Source organism: Plecotus auritus, assembly GCF_963455305.1.
Source record: "Plecotus auritus genome assembly, chromosome: 2".
Lineage (NCBI taxonomy): Eukaryota > Metazoa > Chordata > Mammalia > Chiroptera > Vespertilionidae > Plecotus > Plecotus auritus.
The window spans coordinates 45,498,052-45,510,643 of NC_137771.1; the positions used below are offsets into that span (position 1 = coordinate 45,498,052).

General features: G+C 44.3%; 2 protein-coding genes across 12 annotated transcripts in view; both read right to left on the reverse strand.

The window, feature by feature from the left end:
- The window catches only part of DOCK7 (dedicator of cytokinesis 7), a 200,367-nt gene that overhangs the window by 157,552 nt on the left and 30,223 nt on the right, over positions 1-12,592 (reverse strand). For all 11 annotated transcript variants that reach the window (XM_080656332.1, XM_080656339.1, XM_080656336.1 and 8 more), the window contains exons 2-4: positions 9,259-9,364; positions 5,076-5,251; positions 4,820-4,888 (exon numbers count right to left, since the gene is read on the reverse strand). In XM_080656332.1, coding sequence (XP_080512458.1) covers positions 4,820-4,888; positions 5,076-5,251; positions 9,259-9,364 — 351 coding nt within the window. The remainder of the gene's footprint in view (positions 1-4,819; positions 4,889-5,075; positions 5,252-9,258; positions 9,365-12,592) is intronic.
- LOC308242574 (ankycorbin-like) lies at positions 601-3,814 on the reverse strand (the record flags this gene model as incomplete). The annotated part of the gene is given in 7 exon segments (XM_080657055.1): positions 601-963; positions 967-2,446; positions 2,448-2,547; positions 2,550-3,171; positions 3,173-3,519; positions 3,522-3,540; positions 3,797-3,814. Coding segments are annotated over 7 exon segments (2,949 nt in total).

Genomic DNA, 12,592 nt, shown 5'->3' on the forward strand with positions numbered 1-12,592 from the left:
ACGGTGCTCATCAAGTTCAGATTGACCAGCCGGTGACGAGCTACCTAAGGCAGATGGGGGGAAAGATGGAATTAGAGTTTTCAAATCCACAGGACATAGGTAAAGGGTCCCAGGTGGGCACCACATAACCAGCGCCGCGCTAATTTGGTTAGAAGTCAAACCATGTTTGCGGATTGGAAACCAGAGGCAAAAGGGGGGCTCCCCTGCGCTGAACGACAGCCAGCGTGGAGGAACCCAGGCGGCATTTACTGCGCGGAGGTGTCCACATATCGCTCAGGGATGACGGAGCCACACAGCTGGTCAGGCATGCAGGATGATGCCCGGGCCCCAGCACCAGGGCCAGGTGCCTGGGCACAGCTGGCCCCAGCTCGGGAATCAGAAGCGATGACAGCGCCTTTCACCTCTGCTGCTGTACAGTCTCTCCGCAATTCTGAGGGGACAGTCTTCTCCCGGGTCAGTCCTCAGAAAGCAGCCTTGAAAGGGAAGAAGCTAGGCTAGGTCACGGTGCACACCATGAACGAGAACAATGGCAGTGGTCACCAACTCCAATCCAACCCCAAGATGGACAGTGAGCGGCAGTGTCCTGCCGAGGAACCCACTCTACTTCTTCTGAGCCTGGGTCTTACACATGGTAAGGATCTGCTTCAGTACTTTCTGGACATCTTCATCCATCTGGCCCTGCACAGCATACAGAAGATGAATCCTGTAAACCAATATGACCTCCTGGTGTTGCTTCTTGCACTCAGCCAGCTGGGTCTGGAGCTGCTTGACCTGCTGCTGCAGCCCGTCCAGCTGCTGGCTCTGCCTCTTGGAGGAGCTGGCCGAGTAGGACAGCTGCGAGAGGCTGTTCAGGGCCTCCTTCAGCTTGGTGACTTCCTTGGACATCTCGTTGATCTTCCTGTCCTTGTCCTCCTCCAGCCTGGACGAGCTCTCCGAGTGCCGCCGCAGCTCTGCCAGCTCCTCCTACGCATGCTGCCATTTCTGCAGAAGTTCACCGGCTTCTTGCTCTTTGGATCTCAAGAGAGTCTGTAGAGTTTCCTTTTCCCTCTTCAGTTGTGAGGCCTCACTTCTAAGCTGGGCAGCCTCTGACTGGGCCTTCTCTTTCTCTTTCACGGAATCCTTCAATTTCGAGGCCAACACGCTCACTTCACTCTCCAGGGATGCCTGGAGCTTTTCGTAGGCAGGCCTGGGCACCATGGCCTCAGCCAGCGCCGCCTTCTCTTCCACCAGCTGCTTCTCCAGTTTGGCCACCTCCACTTCCCTGATGGCAAGGAGCTCCTGGAGACCGCCCTCCATCTCCTTGGTGGCCATCCGCAGCGTGGTGATCACCTGCAAGTGTTCTGTGATGGACACGGAGTTCTCCTTCTGGGCATCGGCCAGCTGCTTGAGCTGAGTCAGCTCGTTCAACACCTTGGCACACTGGGACTTCATCTCGGACAGCGCCTCCTCCGCCTGCACCCAGGACAGCCTGGCCGCCTTCATCAGCTTCTCATGCTCCGCTCTGTGGACATACTCGGCTGAGACATCCTCCAGAGACTTCCTCTTGTGGTAGTCCTCCAGCTCAGCCTGCGCCTCCTTGTACAGCTGGGACAGCTCGCTCACCTGCTTGTTGAGTTCATCGATCATCCTGTTCACGGCTTCTTTCATGTCGGCGTCATCGCCCGGCTCCTGTGTCATCTGACTTTTTAGAGTATCTTTCAACTGCGAGATTTCTTCTTGGGCCTCCTGGTATCTCTCGAGCAAAAACACTTTCTCATTCATATTCTCAATAACAGAGCAATAGGAACTTTTCATTTCCTCATACTCTTCCACAGGCGGCTGGTTCCCCACCCCCTGCTCCCTCTCTACCAGTTTCTCCTCTAACTCTCTCACTTTCTCCTTGTTCCTCTCACTTTCTTCCAGTGCGTCCTGGAGATCCTGCTTTAGCGCCCGCATCTCCTCCTCGGTGACCCTCAGCCCCCGGAGGTGTGAGTAAGAATCCACGCTCTTGGGCGCCACAAGGCCCAGCTTCATCTGCTTCTGCAAGCTCAGGACTTCTTTCATCGCCTCCTCGTACTTGCTCTGAATTTCCTTAAGTTTCTGGCTGAGGTCGGAGCGGTTCTCGGAAACCTCGGTGTCGTTCAAGCGCACAGGCTCTGGCCTCCAGGCCTGGAGCTCGGCCTGCAGCTGCTGCCTCTCTGCCTCGGAGCACTCCAGCCTCTTCTGCAAGTCCTGCAACACCTCCTGTAGCTGCTGAATTCTGACATCACCGTCGACTGTGGGTTGACTCAGGGAATGTGCAAAGGCCGGGGGAGAGGATCTGGGGTTGAGGGGAGAGGGTTCACGAGGTTTCCCGAGAGTCGGGGCCAAGTCAGTGTGAGTGGAATGGAAAGAGTCAAAGCTCAGGTCCGCTTCTGCCTCTTTGGGGGTTTTGGCCTGCAACTTATCATGTAATTCCTTATTGTGTAGTTAGAGATGCAACTTTTGCTTGTAATAGGACAAGAATACCTGGTTGGTCAGCTTCCGAACTGATATCCATTAAGTTATCAGCACCTGTAGTGCTGTCAGTCTGTCTTTGTTTTCCCGTATGGAGCTGATCTTGGCCTTGAGGGGTGGGTCAGCGAAAAATGCTGATTCCTTTCCCGAAACTGGTGTTGAAGTTATTGACCTTGGGGAAGACACATCACTCAACTGGGCAGGACTGATAGGAGGTGGTGGAGCTTTGCGTTTTTTTGGAGTTCCACTTCTTTCTGAGCTTATTTTAGACACTTGGTCATGCTGCTTTTGTTTTGTTGGTATCTTTAAATCAGCATCCTGAGAGATTTTTGATAACAGAAGGCTTTGAATTCCTGCATTTTCTGAGAGTTTGGAATAATGTAAGGCATTGTGTCCGAGAGAATCTACAAGGGTTAGGTCTGCACCCTTTTTAATTAAGGCTTCCATGACATTAGAGCTGCCGATCTCACAGGCCACCATCAGGGCAGTTCTTCCATTTTTGTCCCTGGAATTTACATCCGCTCCATGATCCAGAAGAAAGCGACAGACCTCATTGTGGCCATTTTGCACTGCAAGAAGCAGGGGTATATTCCCATCCAAATCCTTGAGGTTTACGGAATTCTTGTGCTCGCAAAGAACCTGCACAGCTTGAAGGCAGCCCTGCGCCGCTGCGTAATGTAAAGCTGTCAATTTTCCCAGAGCTGTCAATGTTTTTGGCCGAGCATTTAGACTGAAGGAGCTTCCGGATGCACTCGTGGTGGCTGTTCTTGGCTGCGAGGTGCAAAGCGCTGTGTCCGGCAGTATCTTGGGCTGTAACATCCACGTCATGTGTAATCATGACCCTGAGACATTCCACCTGTCCTTTTGCAGCAGCGAGATGAAAGGCGGTCTTGCCTTCGCTGTCCTGTTTGGTAGCACTGGCCCCCTTCTTGCCCAGCAGCGAGGCCACCTTCTCCGCATCTCCGTTCTCCACGGCCTGCAGCAGACTGTCATCGTTCTTATTCCACTCATTGGTGTCGCTCTTTCTGAACTTGGCTTTCAGCTCTTCATGTTCAGTCCATTCAGCTTCTAAAGCTCTAAGGGAGACTGCTCAACACCCCATCCAGGCGGCGGCGGCTCCCGGGCCCGCTGGCTGCTCCACCCCGCCAGCCGCTTCCCCAGGAAAACGCGGACACCGGGCTCGCTTCCTGCGCCTCAATCCCTCCTCCTCGACCCGCCCCGCTCCGCCGTGGGGGTCAGTGGGCGCCGGCTGGCCAGCGCCGGCCCCGCCGGCAGGATCCCAGGAGCGGGAAGGGAGGTCTATTTTATTTCTTAATCTGACATTATATTTCAACACCATCCATCAGAAAAATAAATTTTGTGGTAGAATAAAACATTATTTTTTATAAGTATTTACCTGATTGAATGGATAGATAAAAGACTTGTAAAAATTTATGCCCTAGCTGGTTTGGTTCAGTGGATAGAGCATCAGTCTGTGGACTGAAGGGTCCCGGGTTCGATTCTGTTCAAGAGCATATGCCCGGGTTGCGGGCTCGGTTCCCAATGTGGGACATGCAGGAGGCAGTTGATCAATGATTTTTTCATCACTGATATTTCTATATCTCTCTCCCTCTCTCTTCCTCTCTGAAATCAATAAAAATATATTTTAAAAACAAACAAAACTAAAACCTGATCTCTTAAAAAAAATTTAGTTAAGAAAAGGAACAGATGTCTCAAACAGCTTGATCTGGAAAAGTGGCTATTAAATTTAACTTAAGCCGTAGCTGGTTTGGCTCAGTGAATAGAGCGTCGACCTGCGGACTGAAGGGTCCCGGGTTCGATTCTGGTCGAGGGCATATACCTTGGTTGCAGGCTCGATCCCCAGTAGGGAGCGTGCAGGAAGCAGCTGATCAATGATTCTCTCTCATCATCAATGTTTCTATCTCTCTCTCCCTCTCCCTTCCTCTCTGTAAAAAGTCAATAAAAATTTTTTTAAAAAATTTAACTCAACTACTTAAGTTTCAATAAATTGAATTCTTTTTTAAAAATAAAATTATTCATCAATAACTATCTATGATTTCCCAAAAAAGTTAGACTACAAATCATTTTAATTATATACTATCAGTTATTAGTGATCTATGTAACATGGAAATATTATCTCCACAAACCTATTATTTTATAAGAAAAGTAAGTAAAAGTAATTGTGGAACTCCTAGAGAGAAGACATCTGGCTGAAGATATCTTTTGCTTCTTCAGCTATTTGTTTAAAGTAATTTTCAGGTTTCACAATTATTATTAATTTACCTTAATCCATTTATAGATCCTACTTAGTATTTTTAAATGCTATAATAAACATATAACTTACTTTCTGATCACAATTGCCCAGTCTTCTGTGTAACTTCTTATACAATCTCTAACATGTGGATCCATTTCACTATTTAAAAAAAAACACATTTGTAATTTAGACAGAAAAGCAGCAATGTTGGTGAATTTGGTTGCTATAACTCTCTGTTTGTATAACAGAAAAATAACCCCACCATAAGAAATAGGATCTAAATCAAATAATGGATCGTAGCCTTTCTGTAGTTACTGAAACCAAAAATAGGTTAATGTCTCCTTACCTTTCTTCAGGTACAGCTGAAACAAGGGTTCTGCAGTCCCTAGGACTATGAACAACTTCGATATCATCTGGAGGGAATTCAACCAACTCCCTTAAAGGCCCAGAATCCACACCTAAAGGATGAGTAGCAAGGTACTCTTCCAAATCCACTGCATCCACTGCTTCCGTAAGGGGCACCTTTATAAAAGGGGGGCAGAGGGGGGAGGTAGTAGGGGGATAAGAGGTGAATGGAAAGGAAGAGGCAAATGTTAAGAATCTTAAAACTTTAAGCAAAAAATTTTTATTCTTTAAAATATAGTATGTTTTAATCTAGTTACTTCTAAATTTTCAACAGATGCACTAAAGAAACTACGAGGTTTTGGGTTGTAATCTCCTTAATCCTCTTGCTTAGACTTTATCCATGTCTCTCATGTAAAGCCAGCAATGATCATTAACAGTTTTATAATACTTTACAGTGACAAAATGCTCATAGAGGAAATCTTTTTTCTTTTTTTATATCTTTGGAATTTTCATTGCTAAGTTTCTAAATAGTACTTTTATTTCATTTGTTGCTATTGTTGATTATCCTAGTAAAAACATATAATCAGACTGTGGTAAGCTGAAAAATGGCCCTCCAAAAGATCTCCCTGTACCAATCCATGGACCTTTCATGACAAAAAAAATTAAGATAAAAAATAAAAGGTATGATCTATAATGTGGACATTATCCTGAACTATCTGAGTGAGTCACAAATGCAATCATATACATCCTTATATGAAGACAGGAAGAGTTGGGCCACACAGAGGAGAAAACCATATGAAGACATATAAAGACAGATCTGAAAATTCTGGCCTTAAAGATAGAAGTGATGCAGTTACAAGCAGCCATCAGAATCTGGAAGAGGCAAGGAACTAATTCTCTTCTATATCCTCCAAAGGAAGTGAGGCCTTGCCAAAACCTTGATTTCAGTCCATTGATGCTGATTTCAGACTTTTGGACATAAGCAGTGTGAGAAAATACATTTCTTTTGTTTTAAGCCACCCAGTTTGTGGTAAGTTATCACAGCAGCCAAAGGAAACTAATTCACAGACCATATTAAAAGTTTCTATTAGTAATAACAGAATATTCAGGGCATTCCTTAGCCAAGTTGAAAATATACTTTTTAAGACACCCAACTTCTTTTCTGATTCAAGGAAGAAAAAATATTTAGGCAAAACTATGAAGGATTATATAACAGATGTACAGATATGGACCATTGGTATTCTGAAAAAAATACAAAAACACACAGAATTACCATGTGATATACCAATTTCACTTCTAGGTAAATACCCAAAAAAACTTAAATAAAGACTCAAACTGATTTTGCACACTCATGTTCATAGTAGCATTATTACCCATAGCCAAAAGATATAAAAAACTCAATGTCTATCAACAGATGAATGGATAAACAAAATGTGGTTTACACATAAAATGAAATATTATTCAGCCTTTGAAATTATAACACACTAGAGGCCTGGTGCACGAATTCGTGCATGGGTGGGGACCCTCGGCCTGTCTGGTGATTGGGGCCAGGGAGGGACCGCGGGAGGTTGGCCAGCTGGCCGGGGAGGGACTGCAAGAGGGCTCCAGGGCGTGTCTGGCCCTCTCGCCCAGTCCCGATCAGCCATTCCCCAGCAGCAAGCTAAACTACTGGTCAGAGTGTCTGCCCCCTGGTGGTCAGTGCATGCCATAGCAACTGGTTGAGCAGTCAACCAAACAGTCGACCAATTGGTCAGATACTTAGCATATTACACTTTTATTATATAGGAAGATACAACATGGATGAGCTTTGAAGACATTATGCTGAGTGAAATAAGCCAGATACAAAAGATAAACATTGTACAATTCCACTTATATGAGGTACATAGAATAGACAGATTCAGTGACAGAAAATAGAGGTTACCAAGGATTGAGAGGAGAGAGAATAGGGAATTATTGCTTAATGGGTATACAGTTTCATTTTGGGATAAAAAATTTCTGGAAATAGCTAGTGGTAATAGTTGCACAACACTGTGAATATACTTAATACCACTGAATTACACATTTAGAAATGAATTGGTAAATTTTATGTTAGTATATTTTAATACCAGATAGATAGATATATAAAAAAATTTTAATGAACATTTTTTAAAAACTTAAGTCAATGCTTCTCCACCCAGGTATTATTCTGGGGGCAGTATAATTTTTAAGATTTAAAGTATCACAAATGAATATTCAATGAAAATAATGACAAAAGTTGGGGGACCTTACACATGTCTAATTCAAAATTAATCTTTCCTCAAAATACCAACCATATCAAGAGTAAGTGTTAGGCCCTAGCCAGTTTGGCTCAGTGAATAGAGCATTGTCCTGCAGACTGAAGGGTCCCGGATTCGATTCCAGCCAAGGGTACATGCCTAGGTTGCAGGCTCAATCCCCAGTAGGAGATGTGCAGGAGGCAGCCAATCAATGATTCTCTCTCATCATTGATGTTTCTATGTTTCTCTCCCTCTTCCTTCCTCTCTGAAATCAATTTTAAAAAAAAGGGTAAGTATTAGGGTAAGTGTCATAGGAAGCTATTACACTCTCTTAAAAACATTAAATCATATAGAGGATAATTGATCTTGTTTCTATAATTCATAGAGAAGGTCAGTGGCTTTCTAGGTGTAATGTTAGCTAGATCAAGGAAACAAATTTATTTATTTTTTTTTTTTCAAATTAAAAGAGAAAGTTTATTCCGCACTAACAAGTGAGATTCACAACGAAGGAAAGTAGAAAAACCAGGATTAGAGAAGAAGGAGGAGGAGGAGGACCCAGCCTGGCTGTCTCACAGACTGGGGAGAACAGCTGAAACAAATTTATTTTTGCTAAAACCGTCTCCATTCCCTCTGATGCCCATGGGGAGACAGCAGCCTGGGTTAGTCTTGGGATGTAGTGATGAGCTCCTTACAACTATAAATTATTTTACAAGACTCCAAAGAAATATCCTGTATTCACTGACAAAAAGAAGGAGATTGCAACATGATTTTGTAAGACAGAGTGAATGATGGGGCAGTAAGCAGGGTTAAAGGGTGACAAAGAGAATAGGGAAGCACTACAGAATCTCTCACAGGCAATGTGAGAACTTGTCTAACTTCAGCAATCATTGCATTGGAATTTTGGCTGACATGTTTATTTTATTTTTGTTTTATTTTTATTTTGGCTGACATATTTAGAGTAAAGATCTCTTTCAATCCTTTGCAGTGTGCCATCAAAACTTCTGGCATTCAGCCCTGGCTGGTTTGGCTTAATGGACAGAGCATCTGCCTGTGGACTGAAGGGTCCCAGGTTTGACTCCGGTCAAGGGCACATGCCTGGGTTGTGGGCTCGATCCCCAGTGTGGGAAGTGCAGGAGGCAGCCAGTCAATGATTATCTCTCATCATTGATGTTTCTATCTCTCTCTCCCTCACCCTTCCTCTCTGAAATCAATAAAAATATATTTTTTAAAAAAACAAACTTCTGGTATTTAATTAGTGGTTGTTTGGGCCTGAAGGAAAGGGGGTAAAAGGATGATAGATAAAGAGTTTTGTGTTTTTTTCTGAGGTGATGAAAATATTCTAACTTGACTGTAGCAATGGTTGCACATATCTATGAATATGTTAAGTCCATTGAATTGTACATTAAATGGATGAAGTGTATGGTATGTAAATTAAATTTCAATAAAGCTGTTTTAAAAAAGTTGAGCCAGAATCTAATCAGTTACAGGAAATACAGAAGTAGAAAAACAAGTCTACAAGGAAGAAATTTCAAAAAAGCTGTACCAGAATCTAATCAGTTACAGGAAATACAAGAGATAGAAAAATAAGTCTACAAGGAAGCAAACATAAAATCCAAAAGACAAGATATACTATAAGACAACTAACCCAATTTCCTTAACAAGTCAATGTCATAAAAACAAAGTTAAAATTTCAGAACTGATTAAATCCTGAATGTAGTTTCAGAATTGACTAGGAAATCACTTCTATAATACCTCCTAATACTCTCCCCTAACTCAAATTTCAAAAAAGAGTGAGGACACAATAAATAAGGTTATGAAACTAGTGATTCTATCCAATCTACTGGCTCCTATCTTCCCACTATTTTTTCATGGCCTAGTCAGTAATATACCAGTAACATACCATATCCATATTTTAAATATGCTACTTACTGTGGTATGATGGGATATATTGCCAACAATGTTGAGGTTTTTAAGCAGTTGAGGAGAACCACTGTATTGCCCAGAGATCTGCTTCCTAACTTCAGCAGCCACAGTTCTATAGCAAAGAAAGCAAATACATTATTTAAAAAAAAAAACAAAAAAAAAAAACTAGGTTTAAAATGGGAGAAAGGTAAGTATACAAAAGATTCATTTGAAGAACAACAAAACCTCAGCATGTCAATCCTATCCAATAAAAGAGTAATATGCAAATTAACCATCACTCTGCTACACCCACAAGCCACACCCACCAGCCAATTAGGAGCGAGTATGCAAATTAACCCAACCAAGATGGCTGCGGCCATGGAGCAAGCAGGAGGCTTGGGTTTCCCCAGGATTGTAGGAAGCCAAGCTTTACGCACACCCTGGCCGGCCCAGGCCTCCACTCAAAGCTACAAAGTTTCAATTATAGAAGATAAATAAATCCCAACAAAAATGGCAGTAGCCACGGAGCTGGAGAGAGCAGGAGGCTTGAGCTGCCCCCGGTGATGGAGGAAGCAAAGCTTCTGCTCAAAGCTACAAAGTTTCAATTACAGAAGATAAATAGATCCCAACAAAAATGGCTGCGGCCACGGAGCAAGCAGGAGTCTTGGCTCCGCTCAAGGCTACAAAGTTTCAATTAAAGAAGATAAATAAATCCCAGATACCAGGGCCTCCACTTGGGTCACCAGGGGGTGTGGCCGGCCTGCAAACCACCACAGGCCCCTCACCCAGGCCGCCCCACGCCCCAAGGGAACCCCCACCCTGATTCGGGACACTCTTCAGGGCAAACCAGCTGGGCCCCACCCATGCACCAGGCCTCTATCCTATCTAATAAGAGAGTAATATGCAAATTGACCACCACTCCAACACACAAGATGGCTGTCCTTATGTGGTCAAAGATGGCTGCCTCCATGTGAACACAAGATGGCCACCACAAGATGGCCAGCAGGGGAGGGCAATTGGGAGGGACCAGGCCTACAAGGAAGGGCAGTTTTGTGAGATCAGGCCTGCAGGGGAGAGCAGTTGGGGGGGACCAGGCCTGCAGGGGAGGGCAGTTAGGGGTGACCAAGCCTACAGGGGAGGGCAGATAGGGGTGACCAGGCCTGCAGGGGAGGGCAGTTAGGGGCAAACAGGCTGACAGGGGAGCAGTTAGGCATCAATCAGGCTGGCAGGGGAGTGGTTAGGGGGTGATCAGGCTGGCAGGTAGAAGCGGTTAGGGGCACTCAGGAAGGCAGGCAGGCAAGCGGTTGGGAGCCAGCAGTCCTGGATTGTGTGAGGGATGTCCGACTGCCCGTTTAGGATCCCAGTAGGATCGGGCCTAACCGGGCAGTTGGACATCCCTCGAAGGGTCCCAGATTGGAGAGGGTGCAGGCTGGGCTGAGGGACACCCCGCCCCCCGTGCATGAATTTCATGCACCGGGCCTCTAGTCCTATCTAATAAAACAGTAATATGCAAATTAAGACTATAAATTTATAAGATACTAGAGGCCGGTGCACGAAATTCATGCACGGGGGTGGGGTGTGCCCCTCAGCCCAGCCTGCACCCTCTCCAATCTGGGACCCCTCGAGGGATGCCCTACTGCCCGTGTAGGTCCAGTCAGACATCCCTCTAACAATCCAGGACTGCTGGCTCCCAACCGCTCGCCTCCTTGCCTGCCTGATTGCCCCTAACCGCTTCTGCCTGCCAGCCTGATCACCCCCTAACCACTCCCCTGCCAGCCTGATCGACGCCTAACTTCTCCCTGGCCGGCCTGATTGCCCCTAACTGCCCTCCCTTGCCAGCCTGGTTTCCCCTAACTGTCCTCCCCTGCAGGTCTGGTCATCCTCAAATGTCCTCCCCTGCTGGCCCAGTCACCCCTAACTGCCCTCCCTTGCCAGCCTGGTCGCCCCTAACTGCCCTCCCCTGCAGGCCTGGTCCCCCCAAACTGCCCTCCCCTGCAGGCCTGGTTGCCCCCAACTGCCCTCGCTTGCAGGCCTGGTCCCTCCCAACTGCCCTCCGCTGCTGGCCTGATCACCCACAACTGCCCTCCCCTGCTGGCCATCTTGTGGCGGCCATCTTGTGTCCACATGAGGGTGGCCTTCTTTGACCACATGGGGGCAGCCATCTTGTGTGTTGGTGTGATGGTCAATTTGCATATTACCCTTTTATTAGATAGGATCAGTAAATACTGCTTACAATTACAGAAGAACATCTTTATAATGCTGATGTAGGATATAAGACTGACAGACAACTTACATAAGGCTTTTTTCATACATGGCATATCAGGGAATATACTTTGGCTTATGATAGAGCTAGAAGCTATAAATATATGCATACATTGAAGTGTATATATTTTAAGGATATAAAATTAATTCTAAAATATTTTATTAACAAATTAACATATGATAAGAATTAGGAAGAAAAAAAAACCCTCTTTTTTCCTTTCTAATATTACTAGCTCCTCATTTATGCTCCAGAAAACTATTCCCTGTTTTTCTTAACAACTAAAAAAATGTCATTATACTTTCATATTAATGGCTTTCCATACTCTGACCCTAAGCACCTTTCCCAAATTCTTGTCATTGAACTTAAATTGCTTCCTAGAATGCTGTTTCTCTCCTGTATCCACAAATTCAATTTTACCCTTAATTAGTTTTAAGGGTGAAACTCAAATCCCAAGCTCTCCATACAACAAACTTTTTGACTCATTATAACTAAAAATAATATCACCCTTCTTTTAAAAGCCTTAGAGCATGTATCATAGCCTAAATTGCATTTTCCTCCTACTTATTTTTTCCATGTTTCATGTACAGTCTACATAAACAGAGGCAGTGGTTTCATTTATTTTGTTTTCCCTATAATATTTAACAAATGGTACTCAAAACAGTTGTATGTTCAGCCCTATGAAAAATATAGTATTATTTATTGACAATGAAGTAAACCACTAAGGTATTACCATAACATAACCTAACAGGTAAGTCTTTATTTGGAATCAGGATTAGAGTTTAGAAGTTCCACAAATTCAAGCTAGTTATTGACGCTTGAGGGCATACTAGTTAACATTCCTAAAACAAAATATTTTAGATATTCAAGTGACTTTATAGCTCACATCTATATTCCTTAGATTCCAAAAAACTATAAACCAAAATATTCAGCGAATCCTAAATCCAGTAACTAAACAACTTCCTCACATTAGTAATATTTTTATTAAGTAGAAAATATAGCTCAGCAATACAAAATAAAGACCACTATCCACAGATTTTATGCAATTATTTTCCTGATGTCAATGCCTAACTTCTACCCATGATCATCAATCAACTGGCC